The sequence below is a fragment of the Ostrea edulis genome, chromosome 8, assembly GCF_947568905.1.
Source record: "Ostrea edulis chromosome 8, xbOstEdul1.1, whole genome shotgun sequence".
Taxonomy (NCBI): Eukaryota; Metazoa; Mollusca; class Bivalvia; order Ostreida; family Ostreidae; genus Ostrea; species Ostrea edulis.
In genome coordinates, this window is record NC_079171.1 from 34,705,511 (window position 1) to 34,725,493 (window position 19,983).

The 19,983-nt window shown below is 35.6% G+C and overlaps 1 protein-coding gene across 2 annotated transcripts in view; it reads left to right on the forward strand.

The window, feature by feature from the left end:
- The window catches only part of LOC125657428 (uncharacterized), a 93,025-nt gene that overhangs the window by 54,006 nt on the left and 19,036 nt on the right, over positions 1-19,983 (forward strand). The window contains exons 7-19 of one of the 2 annotated variants that reach the window (XM_056147395.1): positions 1,859-1,981; positions 2,098-2,232; positions 2,501-2,641; positions 3,209-3,223; positions 3,341-3,609; positions 5,452-5,538; positions 6,575-6,970; positions 8,726-8,811; positions 14,341-14,404; positions 14,654-14,839; positions 18,329-18,552; positions 19,233-19,467; positions 19,579-19,728. In XM_056147395.1, the coding sequence (XP_056003370.1) occupies positions 1,859-1,981; positions 2,098-2,232; positions 2,501-2,641; positions 3,209-3,223; positions 3,341-3,609; positions 5,452-5,538; positions 6,575-6,970; positions 8,726-8,811; positions 14,341-14,404; positions 14,654-14,839; positions 18,329-18,552; positions 19,233-19,467; positions 19,579-19,728 (2,111 nt within the window). Of the gene's footprint in view, positions 1-1,858; positions 1,982-2,097; positions 2,233-2,500; positions 2,642-3,208; positions 3,610-5,451; positions 5,539-6,574; positions 6,971-8,725; positions 8,812-14,340; positions 14,405-14,653; positions 14,840-18,328; positions 18,553-19,232; positions 19,468-19,578; positions 19,729-19,983 lie in introns of both variants that reach the window. The other variant, XM_056147396.1, reaches the window with a different exon arrangement.

The following is a 19,983-nucleotide window of genomic DNA, read 5'->3' on the forward strand; positions in this document are numbered from 1 at the left end:
CTTATCGCAGTAAGTGTAACACGCTAAAGAACCCTCATTGTTCAATACCCAAAAGCACCGAGCAGAGGTAAAAAAAAAAAAATTGAAACCCTTCACCGGTTAGCTAAAAGTTCAAATTCGGTTTTCAAAAAGACCCAAGCTTTTCACTTTTAATATCGGGTTCGTAGCAACAAGTACTGCTATGTTAAACTTATTAGGGTTGAGGCGACACCAAACACAAATATCTGGAGTTTATCCTTTTTGCTTAGTGAAAGGCGAAGATAACGAACAGTGATAAATCTCATAACTCCCATAACCAATACAATTGAGTTATCCGTAGTCAAATCAGTGTGCCAAGAACGGCCTAACAATCGGTATGAAACACGCCAGACAGCATTTGACCCAATGATAGGTTGTATTGACTAACTAGATCGTTATAACGACCATAGAATTTGCAAAATGCTGACCTCAATTGAAACTGTTGAAACCCCTGTACCATCAACTTGTTTGTCAGTAGCTTGCCTCAATTTAAAACCTGACTATTTCATTCAATCGTCAAGGAGAAATATTAAACCAACATATTATATGTATAATATTACTCACTACATATTAAAAGAGCTTATCAAATCACTACAAAATGATTTAATCATGAAATATATGATGGTATGTAATAAGTATTTATGTTAAAAAGCAAAAACTATGCAATTTTAAGAGAGAGAAAAATCCGAAAATGTATTTCAATAAATAATACAAAAGACACTGGCATATTTGAACTCAAGATCTGTGGTTCAGTAACCCGATACCTTATTCACTGAGTTAGGTAGATATACAAACATCTCGATCGATACAAGTAATTTCGGAATACATTTGAATCGCAATCTTCTGATATAGTATGATTAAAGGAAGAAATCTAGATAAAGTGAGCTACCTTAATGCCCATATACGGAGTTTCAAAGCTAAATAATCCCACCCAAAATGTGACTTGGATTTCACCAAAAGTTATATGTTTCTCTTGCCGTCCATAACAACTATCATAACTATGCCGTTATGTCTACCAAGTTTACTGAAATGTCTGGAAAGTTTACTGTATGGCAGGATAGTTACATTCCGTCACATTTCGGTTACGATTGAGTTATTTCAGTTGACTGGATGACATGGATTCGTCCTTTAAATAATAACACATAATGCATTGAAGTCCACACCCTACAAATCCAGTAAACAAAGTAGATATATTGATTGATGTTTTCTCCCACACTCAACAATTTTTCAGTTATCTGGTGGCGCCCATTCTGTGTTAGTGGAAGAGACAACCCAGATACAATGTACCTGGGAAGAGACCACCAACCTTCCGAAAGTAAACTGGGAAACTTTCTCTCTTATCGGCGCGAGCAGGATTCGAACCCGCGCCGACAGAGGAGAGTGGCCGTGTGGTTTTGAGCGTGATACTCTAAGCACTCGGCCACGGAGGCCCTTTAAACAAAGTAGAAAAAATTTCAATCCGGAAATGATTTCACACAATCATGTACTAACCATAAACACCATTGTTCGATACAAAAGTCGAGTGTACAAGACGCCAACAGCCACCACAAAGCCATCGACCGTATTGTTAAAAAAAACCTCAACAGTAGGACCCTGAATCTGTTCTATTTTGCTCCATTTCTTTTATTACGACTTATCATTCATTTCAAACCTCAGCCATTGTGGATTTAAGCAATTACAGGTCCATTTGTGATGATTACATATAGAAAGTGAAATTGATTAACGTGTCCCATCTCATATTTCCCACGAAGAAAGGACTTATGATGAATACAAATTAAGAAAAAATAAAACATTATATTAGAGAATCATATTTCCTCATGCTTTTATCTGTACCTTTCAGGATGTCCAGTAAATCATTACGGCAGTCCTTGCAGACCATGTCCTGTAAATTGTGATCAATGTAATGCCATTGACGGTTCATGTGTGTGTCAGGCTGGATACAAAGGGGATAATTGTACAGAAGGTAGTCAATAAAATTTTCAGTGTTTGCATATACATTGGAAAATATTATTTATTCTAAACTAATGTTTTCAAATTTAATTTCAATTTCATGTTAGAGATTGGGTTTAATTTTTACAGCGTGTTCGAATAGCACATACGGTGTTAACTGTGTGTACAGCTGTGGACATTGTTTAAACGAAACGTGTGATCACGTGACTGGGAATTGTTTACTGGGTTGCGATGGAGGTTGGACAACAAGCAAATGTAATATAGGTATTACAGAGATTAATACTTCTACAAAAAAAGCAAGACTTATATGTAATAATGAAACCATAATTAGACAAATGAATATTATTGTGAGTTATCATGAACATATTCTACATTATGTTAATCGTCGATACCGTAGCACAATGAAATGAATATGAGTATTGGATAAAACAAACAAATAAATCATTGATACAATGAACTCCAAATAAAATTGCAATGCCAGGTCGCAAAGAAATGAATTAATGACAATGAATTGAGTTTTCTTTACATTTAGCTTGCAGCAGTGGCTGGTATGGACAGAGTTGTGCGTTGAGATGTAGCAGTCATTGTGTAACACCTCACTTGTGTGATCGCTTTACCGGAACTTGTCTTGGAGGATGCGCCACCGGATGGATAAATAAAACATGTGATTCGGGTTCGTGTTTCATTCTATATTCTATTGAGCATCACTGAAGAGACATTATTTATCGAAATGCGCATCTGGTGCATCAAAATTGGTACCTTATACGTTTTACATTATGACCCTTGGGTCGAGGCCTCTGCTGGTGGACTGTTAGTCCCCGAGGGTCTCTACAGCCCAGTAGCTAAATACTTCGTTACTAGCTTGAAAATACGGATGTATATTTAATTGCTGTTATAAAATTTAGAAATTCATTTCAAAATTAAGGATTATCTCCCTCATGCATAGCTCTTATCCTTAGACGGATTTAACTCCACTTTTTTGGCACACTATTTTTCCCTATAAGAGCTCTAAAACTTCATTGTTATTTCGGATTTCAAACATTTCGGTTGAGCATCACTGAAGACACATTATTTGTCGAAATGCGCATCTGGTGCATCACAATTGGTACCGTATAAGTTTTACATTCTAGTGCATATGTTAACAACCAAAGACAAAAATAAGGAACAGTGATCAATATCATGTTTACAATCTGTCTTCTTTTTTCTTTTATTATATGTATATTTCTTATTTTATTTTCAGTTGATACTGAATACTGTGAGTATTGGACTTGTAAGGGGGTGAATGAGGATCTATATCTAAACAAGTCTTGTAAATGTGCTTGTTTTACGTTATCTGATAATATATGCTTTCTGAATTGTTTTTCTCGGTCAGGCGTTGATTGGGCACCATGGTATGCGTCCGTCGCCTATCATAATATAACATGGAGGAAAGAGGAATCCGGTTATCTGGTCAGATACGACCCTGCTGTTACCCTTGTATGCAACTTTAGCCTGAATTCCGACGAAGATTTGTTATATGACGTCACATGGTTCATTGATGGACTGGAAAGTGTTAATCAGACGGTTGATTCATCCAGTAATTACACAGCTGTGATAACGGCGCATGACTTCATGAGAGCGCAAAAGAAAATAGGATCAAATGTAAAATATGATGCTTGTAAATGTACTCTATTATGAATCATGTAATATGATATTAATATACATATACGAACATACTTCAGCACATGAATGTAAATACACATCATCATAAATTTGAAATAAGCAAAACAGTGTTACGGTATATACGAGATGTTAAATATCTTAAAGGAAACATCCCATGATTCTAAACGTTTATTATTATTATTATTTTCAACAAATATTATTCTATTCAAGCCTAAAAGTACTTTAAATGTGTTTTAAGTTAATCATTTTGCATAGGTTTTGAGTTGAAAAACGATGGAATTGAAATATTACGATATTTTCATCGGTATTTTACGCGTCATTATGTGTGACGTCATAAGCAACCTCGAGCGAAAGAAATTGAAAACCCTTTTTAGTCATTTAATCAACAAACAAGATTTATTGACAAAAACCTAATTATCACGTTAAGGGCTTGTAAATAAAATTGAATGATTATGTTTTGTGCCGTGCAAGGTGAAGATAACGAACAGTGATCAATCTCATAACTCCTACAAGCAATACAAAATAGATAGTTAGGCAAACACGGACCCCTGGACACACCAGAGGTGGGATCAGGTGCCTAGGAGGAGTAAGCATCCCCTGTTTAAGTGTACTATTTGTCAGTAGAAAGGATTTAGACTGATTTTTTCCTCAATTTCTCGAAGGAAGATATGAGTGGGAAAACGTGGAGATTTTTTTTCATCTGTGCATGAACTTTACAATGAAAAACCCCATTTGCCTCTGTCTAAGTACTTTTTTTCAAAAACCAGTTCGACATAAACACAGATAAACAGCACGACAATGGTTATATCGAAGCTATAAGCAATGCTAGGCATTTTGTTTTGATCTTCAATACACACTTGCACCAACTGACCTTGACCTTGTAATAACATATAACTTGTCCTCCTGGTGTCTACCAACTTGTGATTTACAAAACTTTCAATAATAAATATTGAAACATTATATTTCCTAAACTTTGAAATGAATTTAATGTTTTCATTCTTTTAAATGCAACGTCAAGTAACGTAACGTCAAGAACGCCATAACGCCGTGTTCCCACTTCCTAACGACGTGTAGACCACAATTCCAAAATAGTAGTGATAATGAAATTGTATTATTAAAATAAACTATTGTGGTTTCCACTTTTAAATGAATTGCTTTTAATTATTTACTTTCGAAATTGACCCGTGACCATGAGCAGACCTAGATGTCAACGATGCAACGTATCATAATTTGTCTAATCCATAAAATAATGATAATTGCACTGTTTAATTGAAAGGAAAAAAACAACCACGCCAATTACAGATGTTTAAAACAATAGCATTACAAATAGTGTTTAGACAGCGATGCATGTAAACATTATGATTTAGTCGCAATTGCCAATTTCATACACTTGTGTATTTACATCGCTATTTCTATGCACTGTACCTAAAACATAAAACATGTGGGAAATTTGTCAACATCGAAATGGTGTGCATGGTGAATAAATCAGGCCACTAAAAGCGGAATTTTTACAACTACTTAGCACTGTTTTCGTTATCAGTTGATCGAAGACGTTCGCTTATGACGTCACTGTACCGCATGACTACCTAACTGATTAACAAGACTTTTAAAAATCGGGGATCGTATTTAAATCTGTATTGTGGCTTATTACCGCAATGTTTCGCCGAACGAACCATTATGATTAATTACTCTAAGCATAAGAAAGACAAAATGCATATAATTTTGTATAATTTGAAAACATGCGATATGGCCTTTAAAGAAATATTTTTCTATTTACCATTGCATATTACACTGGCTGCCATTAGCCATCTTTCATTCAAGGTACATTGCAAAGTTGGGGCAAAGCGCAAAGCAGAGGATACTCCGTGTCTATTCAAAGTGGGGAATCCATTTTTTGCCGGGATAAAGGTATGTAACAATGGTCGTCATGGTGTAGTGGGTAGAGCACTAGATTTTCAAACGCTCGGGTGATCCAGGTTACATTCTTCAAATCTAGCGAGTGTAACAGAGGAAACGACTTTTTATTCACCAAACGCCCAACATTAAAAGTGAAGGTGACAGGTCTCTCAGAGATCACCGTTAACACGAAATACATGTTAGGTTGACATAATAAAGAACTCCCACTGTCATGACTCTGATCGCCAAGCATAGGTCACGATATACGCCACTACAGATGATGGTGTCTCGCCATTAGTGGAAAGTATTTAAATCGTCCACAAAAAGACTCAAAACTACATATCAATGCGCAAAATGCGATCTGAAAGTTCTGCATTGAAGCATGGCGGGAAAATAACAAACTCGGTGTAAAACGCCACACTGGACAAACAATCTTTAAACTAAAGCTTTTGGTTAAATTTCAAAATTATTGAAGCCACGCGGTTGCTATCTATGAAAGGTGAAGAAAATTAACAGTGATCAATCTCAACTCTTATAAGGAATACCAAACTAGAGAGTTGGACAAATACGGACTTTTGGATATACCAGAGGTGGAATCAGGTGCCTAGGAAGAGTAAGCATCACTTGTTGGCCGGTCATGTCCGCCATAAGCCCGATGTCTTGATCATGTAAACGGAGTAATGTGTAGTCGAAATCAGTGTGCCAAAAACGGTCTAAAAATCAGTATGTAACACGTCAGGCAGCATTTCAGCCAATAATAGGTGGCATTGGCAAACACGATTGTTATAACAACCATAGAATTTGCGAAGTGCTGATATCAAACGAGACAGTTGAAACCCCTGTATCATAAATTTGTTTGTCAGTAGCCTGGTATTAGTATAGATGAAAATAAATATCAAAAACATAATAACAGCTTGCATCCACCCAGGTAACGGATATGTGAATCAATAACTTAGATTTTGTTATGTGAATAGTTGATCGTATTTTCATGGTATAACACATGCATCAAAAGCGCACTGAAATACAATTGATTGCATGTCTCTTTCAGACTGTTAACCCTAATATAGAGCTGGAAAGGAAGGGTTCTAGGAACGTAGAGTTGGAGATGACGATCCCGTTTGCCACTGAATCTCTTTATGTCAATGGTGTTCCTCAAACAGTAAGCGACCTAAATATACACATGACTTTCAAAACGGACGATTTGTCGAAATGCAGTGGAGGAGGATCATCAAACCAGTGTGAGGTCAAAGTGAAAAGCTACAGCTACAACGACAGACATAAATATCAGAACGATGAGTGGAGGCAGAACATCTCATTTCCGGTAAACAGCCAGGATACTGATGGCTACGTCATCAGTAGTCACATGACTCTACGATTAAAGACAGGAGGAACGAACGGGATAGGAAGTAGAATATTTGAACACGTTCCTCTCCCTGATATATCGGTGAGTTCTGACGTACCGATTTCCATATGTTGGAAATGACCTATAAATGTTTCGCAAAGTCATCAACACTTGAGCTCAACGATTATGCACGGGTTTTAAGAAATATACAGTATGTATCTCGGTATGCGTTTATGATTAGTGTATAGCGTTGTTTAAAGAAACCCCGAAGTGCGTTATAGTAGATTTAATCACGTACCCACTTAATGTCATATCCCTGTAACACTTTAAAAAAAAATATATCTAATTTCTTACATTTATCTTTTCTATGTTGATTTGTGTTCTCACTGAGGTTCCATGATTATGTAGGAGATGACCGAAATAACGATTGTACAACACAAAATATAGTGCGATGAAGTTTTATCGAATAAATAATTCAGAGAAAACTGGGTGTAAAATAAAAGTAATCCAGGGCGTAAAGTCGATTGAATTGAAAATAAGAAGAGCGGAGTAAACTACATCCGTGATGTGATCAGCGATGGAGGAAAGACTCTGACCTAGCCTACTAAGTTGAAAACGTAATTGTTGATTTCGACAGAAATTCAAAGGATCAGAGGGAATGAATGGATGATATGATGGGTCAAGTTAACGTTCAGCTCGTAGTCAGGTTTTTGGAAAGAAACAACATGTCCATCGTTAGGACTCGCGGTTGTCGCCATGTAGGACATATTTAAACGAAGTGCATGGTAGGTTGCTTCTTTTATTTACCTTCAGAGTGTGTAAGAGAACATAAAAACGAACTGGCTTACTTTGTGTTCACTTGAGATATTCCTGTCGTAGGATTTTAATAAAGACCCGAACCTATACCTTAACATGAACATAATTGTTCGAGCCTTGAAACCAGTCTCGCTCATACCTAGTCATTGCTGTGATGGAAGTTGCCAGGAAAGAACAATTTAACTTATCATCATAAAAAAATAGGCTTATAAGTCTGCTTAAATCTTTTCGCTTCTAAAATCAACGTTTATGAACGCATAGTGTATCAAAGTAAATTTTATGAATTTGCCATTGTACAGAAGCAGATTAGGCATAGATGCAGACGGTATTTAAAGTGATTTAAAATGAAAAAAAAATCAATGGTGTGATTAATGTTTCTGTTTTATAAATTGATGAAATTTTTGTCTGTTTACAAAATAAACTCTGTATAAATATCCTGATGCGTTTGGTTCTGTTATGATGGCATTGCAATGGCGGATCCAGGGTTTACGAAAGTGGGCACATGTGATAGTCAAGTATTAGCAAAATACTCAGTCATTGTGGGTGCCAATCTGGAATTTTACTCGCACTATTTCTACTTTTTAAATTTGTGGCGAAAAGAATGGGGGGGGGGGGTCTAAATCCACGCTGCATTGCATAAACAAGAATCTCCTGGTGTACAGGAACTAACTTTTGAAGTGGTGATTGTATTCATATGCAATAAAAGACTGATCATATGAACAACTTGAAGTCACAGGAAAGTGAATGTCAATTTCATTAGTACTGTGGTTTAAGGAATTACATTGGCAAATGTACACATTTGGAATTGTATATCATATTTGTTATGGTTAATATATTAACGTGTGAGGTACGCTAGAGAAAGGACTCTCACTACTAAGTGGTGTAAGTAGCCTTGCATAAGGCATGATATTACCTGTTAATGCTGTATCTGTATAAGAGACAATCTCGCAAGATTGTTTAAAATCTTTTTGGCGGTGAGATATAATTGGGATATATTTATTGCGTGGTTTGAAATTTTTACGATGATTTCATCTATTTCAGATCCGTGTACGAGAAGCGAACGAAGCATGGAAAGGAAGGTCTTGTGGTGTTAGAGCGGACCCTCACATGTACACATTTGATGGAAAGTAAGAGTATTTAAATGATCCTAGTATTCACAATTTATATTTGATCAATTTAAAACATACTGAAATATCAATATGAAAGGGTGAATATGACGATCAGTAAGCAAATACCTATGAAGAATGCAAAAATTAAAAGTAAGACGGATTCAAACACATAGATATACCAGAGATGTGATCAGGCGCCTAGGAGGAGTAAGCATCCCCTGTCGACCGATTAGACCCACTGCGAGCCATACATTACTACAAACTATGTCTTGTGTTTTGTGCGTAATTTATGTATTCCGTGATTTTCTGTGTTTTGTCACCCACCCCCACGCAAATGTCATTAATCAAACTGTAATAGGCATGTGCAATGAACTAACTTATATGCGATTATAAGTTTACCTCAATAGTTTTATCAATTATTATTCTATAACCAATTTATGATTTACGACTTCCTCCAGAAGTGTATATCTCAAACACCGACGATAATGTCTGTTTATAACCAACCGTGGAAAAAAAGATAACATTACATTTTAAAAACTTTCCACCATTTATTAAAACAACACGAAACGCGGCTGAGTTAAGGCTTTCCTCATAAATACCAGTGCTGTAAGAAATGTACTTTACCGCACTGGCACATTACATAACGTCACAATGAAAAATACGTCATGATTAAGGTCATGACGTACATATCTACATTCCTTTTGCGGTTGGAAATGTCAAAATAACTTTTCGTTATTTACCACCGCTGTCAAACAGTAAACCGCAATCGATTAAACTTTCTGTCAAATGGATTATATTAATTCTCTATGATATTGAAATATTTTCAATTTCTTCTTTATATAATATACATGCTAAAGTAATATCCATATTATATTGTGATCTTGATATCGCCCCTAATCTGCACGTATATAGTGACTTTCACCATGAACTCATTTGCATAAACAGGGTTTCCGTACATACAAATTTCTACATTGGCTCGGCACCCCGAGGTTTTTGAGTGAAATATGTTTGATTTATGTAACATGTGAACTTCGGTGCAAAAGGAAATTAGGGGATCAAATTGTTGCTTCGACAGAAAACATGTTTTTCAGGCTAGATTCAACTTCGTATATGCAACAATCGCCACGTCTTGGATATTCACTGCAAAAATTAAACATGTTACAAGTCACGATAAACTTGCTCTCATCACTTTTCAAATTAAGAAATTAATATGTTTTGAAGTTATATTAACTTCAACTTGCATTGATATCTGGATATCGTGCCAATGGACCTTAGTACAAACGCAAGCGGCCCAGGGTCCACGTCGCACACCTGAACAGCAGATCCTAGCAATAAACAAGCTTGAGCAAATCTATCATTATAGAAGTAGTTTGGTTCAGAAAAAAAAACTTGTCGAGGTTGCGACTAAGAATTCAATAATTATCAAACTTGACTCCAAATTCATCATTTCTTCTTTAATGACATATGCCAATAAAGTTGTCAAAATTGTCCTTCCACATACTCCCTCAAAATTTCATGCTGATAGCTCATATTGTTTTTCTTGTAATACGTAAGCTTATTGTCTTTTTAAAATCACACTATAGTAAGTAATAAACGATACAATGGACCTATTCCTTCCAAACACTGATGTACCCGGACTAATGGGATAGTCCAAGATCCTGTTTACTCCTATTTGGATGAGTATAGCCCTTTGCTATATAAGAGGCTGCAGAGGGAGTATTAATCATTCATAAGCAACCTGCTGTCAGAAGAAGGAAGCTAAAATTAGAAGAGACGGTAAACTATTAAAGAAGTAATAGTGAAAAGAATTCGAAAGGTTGGGGTTAAAAATACAAACCACTGGTGAAATACGAACTAAGGAATCGTGGTGAGATACTGTGTGTAGTAACCCTGAATAAGTGTGAGACACCGAGTATTCGTTGAGAATTTGAACTTCGTTTCGAAACCAGGTGCAAAGGTGCCCAGTCATCTGTACAGTACGGTGTAAAACAGAATCTCGGTTTCAGAAAAATAGAAGCCGGGACAACTACCCAGTAAATCAGAATAATCCTTATAATTGATAGTGATTTTGTGTTCTTAATCATTGGCCCAAGTAGAGCATGAGGAAAATTACATATATATTTATAGTTTATGAGACCCTTTTTATCCTTTTAAAAGAGCCCTTAGGATACACGTTACAGTACGTTAATTTGGATTTAATCTCTATTCCAGATTTTCAAAAATTTGAACTTTGACATTGTACATTGGAATTTCCCCATAATTCTCTTTGCGATTATGAATTTCCATACCCTACTTCCGACCCCCCCCCCCCCGCGGAAAATCAAGGAAGATGACGATATGCTTTAATGAATTCTAACTCATCAATGCATACTTTACCTTATCTAAGAATTTGAATAAAAGTTATATTGTAGCAACGAATTAAGTCAGTCATCCCTAATTTAAGTTTTGTTAGAAATTTAACCTCACACATTCAATATTGAATATACAATATGAATATTTATACATTTGTTTGGCGAACTTTAAAGTAATGGTATACAAATGATAGTACATGAACCTATATGTATGTGTTTAGATAGTGGATATTATTAATTTTCTTGACAATGCAAGGTGAAGATAACGAACAGTGATCAATCTCATAACTCCTACAAGCAATACAAAATAGATAGTTGGGCAAACACGGACCCCTGGACACACCAGAGTAAGTATCAGGTGCCCAAGAGGAGTAAGCATCCCCTGTTGACCGGTCACATCCGCCGTGAGCCCCATATCATGATCAGGTAAACGGAGTTATCCACAGTCATATCAGTGTGCCAAGAACGGCTTAACAATCGGTATGAAACACGTCAGACAGCATTTGACCCAATGTGAGGTTGTATTGACGAACTAGATCGTTATAACGACCATAGAATTTGCGAAATGCTGACTTCAATCGAGACTGATGAAATCCCTGTACCATCAACTTGTTTGTCAGTAGCTTACCTCGATTTAAAAACTGACTATACCCAGAACAAGCTCTTGCATATCGAATCAGTTGAGATATATAAACACCATATGCAGGTGATAATGGAATATTGCTACATAAATGTGGGAAGTTGACGATGGAGGAGTTGAAATCACCCCGTTTGTCATACAATTGAGTTGTCAGTTTGCCGTTAATGTTAGAAACAATAGTTCGTATTACAACATCCGTGTCTTTATTGGAACAAGCCTAGAATATTTAATTTTGAGCGGTCGATTTGAGGATATGCATGAAAGTTATATTGTCCCTTAGAGCTAATCACACCTCTAATTAATACAGATGGCCGATAAAGGTTGTGTGTATTTTGTATTAAGGAACAGTTGTGGAGTAGAGTAAATTCAAATTGGTTTGTTCCAGGGACCATATTCTTTTCGTTTGGAGCGAAATAAGTAGGTTTATGTAAGGCATTTAAAAGCAGGTAGAATGACCCAGGTAGTCTCTATTATGCTGAATGATACACAATTTGAGAGAATGGGCCCGCACACAGAATAAATTTTATAAAACAAAGCAAGCATTGAAGATCAGGAAAGGATATTCACATAACAAGAAACTGATTGTGACAACGAGATTGGTCACTGTTCGTTATCTTACACGAGGAAATCCATTGGACGAGTCTGATGTTAAACAATCGTTTTCCGATTTGCAATTACCTGAATGTTTATTACATTTCCCGTGCCATCTGAAACTGCCTCTTTATTTTGATAAGATTACCACGACCCGACTGTTTTCATTTCAATTTTTAAAATTACAAACCTCGGTTTTTGAATAATTCTTATTCGATTCTTTAAAGTAAAAACTGTTGTTTGGACTCTCAAATATTAGTATCCTTCCCCCAAATCAAACAACTTGAATCAATTATTTGAAGCAACAAAACGGGTAAACTAAGGTCCAAGAATATGCATAGTTGGGTAACTTACTTAGCGTTTATACTGGATGCACATGAGCCACTCTCGAACTGAACTGGGTTTAATCAGATCAAATGCAGTACAAACACAATGCGGGTGAAGTTGTCCAAATGTGCTTGTAGAGCAGACACAAATTCGACCCTATTTATTCCGATTTGACAAATTGTATCATTCATATGCTCACATAATTTTATAGTCATCCACTATTGGATTGCCGATTGTTACCAATGACGAAAGTATCTTTACAGTACGCAAAAAATACAACTGACATATTAAAATTCATACATCTTGGAATTCCGTGTGGGGATTTTGACATAAGATTTTTTTATTTATATCTAAATGATGACCAAAACATTAGTAAAGGCAAGTATATGATTCATTGCAGAGAAAATTTATATGATTTTCAAAATATCTGATAGGCGCTCACTTTTTTAATTCTAAAATTCATTTTTACCGTTCTAACATATTTGAGCACTGTAATCGTTATTCAGAATTAAGGTCGATCGATCATCATGTGATGTCATAGGTTTTTGCAAAAATCTTAATAATTTAAACTTTGTGCCTGATAGAAATATATCTTTCTGGGGAATTTTATTCACTGGATATAATAAAAAAAAATCTGGTAAACTATTAATACTGAAAAGGTCTATATTTTCCATAGATAATCAATTATTTATAATTTTAAAATTGTTGACAAGGGCAATAACTCCTATGCTGGAATTTCCTCTACTGGATGTCTATTATACATTGGTTTCCCTAAGATCCACAATTAATCTATACATATTTATGAATTAGCAGGTTTTTTGTAAACTGTTAATATTTAAATTTTGTCATTTTAACAAGTTTGTGTCTATTTCTATTATTCTGTTTAACGAAAATGTGTGGTTTTTTTATGTTGATGTATACTTCTGTTTTTGAACGTCTGACATCTTTAAAAAGATGGCAACATATACATTTTCTTCGGTTATTAATTAATTTAAACTATATTGAGTGGAAAGTTTTTCCACTTTTAACCATTAATATTGATAAGTCACATGAGGATGGAGCTACCTTAAATTGGTTTTACGCCAAAATTGGCAGCCTATGTTCCTTTAAGTACATTTTTTTTTATTTAGGATATATCAAATTAAAATGTTAAAGTCATGCAAGTCAAATATCGTGTTCTTCGATAATCCGGAATAACTTAACCCAGTGTCAACCGATCTTCAAAAGAAAGTGAAAGTAATTGACACGGTCTTTATCGTAGGCAGTGTATCTATGCAACATCAAGTAAAATGTAACTGATCAGAACACATATATCTATATTTGGATTCATGCACTTCGATTCAATGTTCAATTCCTACACTTTACGTTTGATACTATTTTATGAGATTTGAAGAGGGTTTAGGAACTTCAGATGGACATGATAACAACATGCAAAGCGTTTGGCCAGGATGTTAAAATTCAAACAGGGGTGCAGAATAGAGATTTATGCAACTTGTTTTTGGTGATATAACACTGGTGTGAGAGACACATAATTAGACTGGGATGAAGGATTACAGTAAATATATTAGTAATCAAGGGTAAAATATGAATAATGATATAAAAAAAAGTAATTTGAAACAAACTGAATATATTTTGCAGATCTTATGAATGTCAGATTCCTGGACAATTTATCATCTACAGAAATCAGCGTCAATTACAATGGGTAATATGATACAATGTTTGATAATGTAATGTATACATACTTTTTTCACTCCGATTACATTATATTCATATGTAAGTATTGATTTCTTCATCGATGAATATTGACTTCAGAGTGAAATGTTCAAAATACATTTTTTTACATACCGATGTACGATAGTTATATTCTCTTTAAATATTATGTTATGTCTGAAAACGTCATGGCAATTTGCATGAAAATTATTCAATTCATACATTGTACCTTTCTCCATAGATTCAATCCAAACTTCACTTATGCTTCCCGTCATATGACGGTCCCTGGTGCGTCTGCGCAGTCGCGGCCAGAGCTGGCAGAGATGTATTTGTCATCGATCTATGTGGAGGAAGTGGCGTCATCAACTTTGAGTTGTGTGATGACAACGTTCTTCGAGTAACAAAGGTCCATGACAGACATTACAAGGTGATACTTATAAAATGATTTTAAACGGAAAAGTTAAAGACCATCTTTGAAACCAAATATATGAATGATCTAACTATGAGAAATACTCATATGAAAAATAATCATGATTTACATCAGAGGATGTGGAAACGCACTATTTGGCAGGATGTGCTTTGCTATTCATTAGGCTTTCACGGGCTGATGTCAAAATATACGATTGTTCCATATGATTTTAAGTTGCGAACGTTGAATATATGCGCAGCTTGTTTATATGATATCTATACATTCTAAAATTCTGGAAATAAATTGCTTCGGCGCAAGTGCAAGATTCCATATATGGAAATATCAAATAGTTAGATATATTTACTTGATAAATATGCCCAGCACCCTTAATGTTTTTTTCACAAGTGCCGATCATTGTCAGATTTCAGAGTATATTTTGCAAACAATGATCGATAGTTGTGCCTTTCCCATGCGAGCTTCGCCGATATGCATATTTCCTCTCCTGCTTCACACAAAATAGTAGCAAACGATCATCACCTTTCATTTGCGCCGAGGCGTTGTTTATATACCATTAACGTTATTATTATAAAGGCTTATTGAGATTAGGGGCAATTTCAAGATCACAATATAATATAAAAATTATAGTAGCGCATAAGAAAAATTGAAGATTTAGATCAAAAGAACAAATAAAGCTTATCATTTGAAAGGTAGATATGCACATATACTGCTTGATTCTAGCTAGCGGTAGTAAAGAGGACGGAATGTTTCGACATTTTCCCCGCGATACAACTATATGTCATGACGATGTTTTTATTGTGACGTCATCTAGTGTGAAGATTATACAGATACATTAATTTATAACAGTGTTATTTTAAAACGAGGAAGGCGCAAACTTACAACCTTTCCGACATCGTAACCACTGAAATACCGCAACCGTCTGTTGAAGGGAATTACAGTCATAATTATATAGACGGTCACGGTGGTCTAGAGGTAGAGTGTTTGCCTCGCCTGCGGAAGATCGGAGTTCAAATCCCTGTCGCGGGAGACCTAAGTCGTTAAAACATGAAGTGACAGTTCTATAGCAGAACGATCGCCATCAGGTGTAAATATCACAGTAGGTGTTGCACGCTTTAAAAAGAATCACTCATCAATGGCCGGAAGCGCCGAGCATAGGCCTAAATTTGAAGCCCTTGGTCGGTCTTGGTGACGTCTCCATATGAGTTAAAAATTATCCAGAGGGACGTTAAACAAGATGCAATCAAGCAATCATGATTATACACATTCGTCTTGAACCTTGTTTCTAACATTCTAACTTTCATTTTACTATATGGCATTGTTTGATTTCATGTTACCTTATAACATTTCAATTTTCATTTTTGATTCTAAGTTATGATTTCCTAAATAACATCCTTGATTCCATATCACATTTCTTTTTTATTTCGTCTTGCTTCATTCTTACATCTTTGATTATAATATACGTGTTTATGACATCCTATTATTCCATTCGTGCGTTTATTACATTTTAGATTTTTGCTTACATTTTAGAACCTGGCATTCTTTATTTTATCGAGATTCAATCTGAAAGTCGTCCATCTTTCAGTTTTGTATCTGGGAACCAGTTATTATGACAAGTATTGTAACAAAATTGTATTTGTTTGTAAGGCTCATTATTACAATTGTATTTTAATCCCACTTTTTGATAATTGTACTTATACTCTAACTGCCATCTCAAAACATAAATTTCTTCAAAACCATACTTCAGTTTTAGACACATTTAATATTCCAATCTATGGGTCGGATGAATGTAAGTTACCCTACCTATACTGGATTCCTAAACTTCATAAAAACCCTTAAAAACAAATTACGTTGCTGGATCTAATAAGTGTCCTTCTTTGTTCCTCACGAAAATATTAACAGCTGTGAAGGAGGAACTGCAAACGCACTGATCCACAACACATGCCTTAAGTGGTGGAAATCAAATGTGGATTGTAAGAATCTACACATTGTTTAGTTAACTTGAAATCGCAAAGCTTTTCTCAAGCCAACAACATCAAAACTTAAGAATTTTCAACACTTTAAACGACTATTGCTTACGGTGAATTAAATACTAGACGTTTTGACACCATGGGCAGCTGCCACTTCAACAAAATTGGAAAACGGAAATATTCATATCTAGAGATCATTCATCCAAAATATATTTTGTTAAACACCACTCTGATTCCAGGCACCCGTACACTGAAGTTGAAATTAAAAATATGCTGGAGTTTCTCATTGTCAATATCTTCGTAGTATTTGGTGATCAGGTCTTCAAACAGTCTGTCGGAATTCCAATTGGAACGAATTGTGACTCTTTGTTAACTGACCTGTTTTGGGGTTTGTTTGTTGTTGTTTTGTTTTTGGTCTTATGAAGCAGGATATATTCAGAAACTTCTTTGTGAGAACAAAACATATCTTACTGTGGCCTTCACGTCGACATTTATGTATATCGACGACGTTTTGTTCCCTGTGGATCAGGGTTAGAATTTGCCCTCAGTACCACTTGCTTGTCGTAGGAGGCGACTAAATGGGGCGGTACTTTGAATGAGACCGCAGACAAATGAGGTCCCGTGTCACAACAGCTGTGGCATGATAAAGATCCGTTCTTCCCCACTGGTCGTAAACGCAGAGTATATGCCTAAATTGTGCAGTCCTGGACTGGCAATGGGGAGGTCTCCATCTGACTGAAATATTCTTGAGAGAGACGTTAAGCAATATGATATCAATCAATCAACGACTTTTTCTCTATTAACTATAATAATTTTCATTCATATGTCGATTCCAGATATTCATATGAACTCGAAATAAAAGACACCATAGAGTCGTACATTTCTGCTTCATACTTAGCTATTTTATTGAGAGTATATATCAACGGCAAATTAACAACTCACCTTTATGATAAACGGAAGTATTCCAGCTTCGCCATCGTCAACTCCTCATATCCATGTAGCAATATTCCAGAATTACCTGCATATGATGCTTATATATCTCAGATGATTTGATAAATAACAACTTGTTCTGCATATAATTAGTTTTTAAATCGAGACAGCCTACTGACAAACAAGTTGATGATGCAGGAGTTTCAACAGTCTCGTTTAAAGTCAGCATTCCGCAACCTCCTTGGTCGTTATAACAATCCACTTCGCCAATACAACCTATCATAGAGTCAAATTACGTCTTACTTGTTTCATATCGATTGTTATGTCGTTCTTAGCGCACTTATTTTCACTACGGATAACTCCGTTTACTTGATTCAGATATAGGGCTCATGGCGGTGTGATCGGTCGACAGGGTATGATTCCCCCTCCTAGGCACCTGACCCCACCTCTGGTAGATGTATATCCATGCAGTGGTTCATGCTTCCCCACCTCTTTATTTTGTATTACTTATTGGAATTACGAGGTTTATCACTGTTGGTTATCTTCACCTTAACAATTTGTTGCTGAAAATATTGATTAATTCTATTTTAAGGTATATTTCCCCACTGGTACCACCCTTTCAATATATATCATGGAATGGAGTGGTCATTACAACATTGACCTAGAAATTCTCCCGTCTGCCCCGGATGTTGGAAATGCTGATGGTTTGTGTGGATATTTTGACGGAGTAAAGGACAATGACTTCAGAAGAAGAGACAGCAACATCACTGACGATATAAACATAAGATATCCCAATGATTTTTCAAATTCCTGGAGGTCTGTATTTTCACTTAATACATATCATTGCCTCTGATATTTTTCTGTAGCTGGGAACTAAGGTATACAATGGTATACAATATATATATATATATATATATCTTCAATAACTTAGTTATTAGGTTTCAATGTAGGCAATTGAAAGCGTTCCTTCGAATACATTATTGACTTCATTATTTATTACTATAGATAATAATGTGTTTAGTAAAATAATTTCTATAAAAGTTGATAACAAATATTCATTTATCTTATATCGGTCAACAGGGGATAGTTACTCCTCCTAGGCACCTGATCCCACCTCTGGTGTGTCCAGGGGTCCATGTTTGCCCAACTATCTATTTTGTATTGTTTATAGGAGTTATGAGATTGATCACTGTTCGTTATCTTCACCTTGCATTTTGAATAGTAATTAAGATCATCATCATAAAAAGTTTACAAATTTTATAACAGAACAAACACGACTTCCAGAAACACCAGAGGTAGGATCAGCTGTCTAAAATAAGTAGGTACTACTTTATGTGCAACCACATCCACGGTGAGCCTTATGTCCTGATGTGGTAACCACGTAATCCAAAGTCAAAATCAGTATAAAAATGGACAATTGTTTATAAAGATATCAACTAACAGTTTTAGTTTACTGAATAGAAATGAGCATAACTCTGTGCATACTATTTGAACAGGATACAGGACAGTGAGAACCTCTTTACTGGGGAAAGTTCGGTCTTCAGCAGTTTAAAGTCTGTATCTACCATTCTGGTCCCTCAGTGCACATGCACCGACGACGGTAAAACCGAGTGTTCTTACAGTACATTTACACCATGTAGCTCAAACCGAGGAAAACAGTATACATGTAACGTTCACCTCGTGAAAAACAGGAGGCGGAAAAGGGACGTGTCGGGAGCGGATCTTTCAGAAGTGCGTTTCCTTTATCCATATTTATAAAAACATTTTACATGCCCATTGTAAAAATATTGCTCTCAATGGTTCAATGTTATCACAAAGTAATATACATTTGCATTTGTTTAGACAAGAAATATTACTTTTGTAAAGACCACGGAGTACGCAGAAGCGGTTTGTATGCAGGCTTTCCAGGAATCGTCGGAGTACAGCTTATGTCAACAGCACGTAACAGACCTTAGTAATGTCACCGTGTCCAATTGCATCGAAGATATCAAGGTATATGTACTTCCAATTACATGTTTTTTTTATTGAAACCATGGTTATATCTATACTCTCTTGAAGACGATAGAATATTGGTGACAAACATCAAACTCAATGCACTTGTTCGTTTTCATATACATGTATAGACTTTAAGGTTTCAAGATCATTCTCCACATTTTGAGCTATTGCCTACTCACTAACTTGAGAACTCGTTGCTTAATCTAAATCAGACTTGTTTCACTGATACATCCTCAGGAATATGAAGTGAAA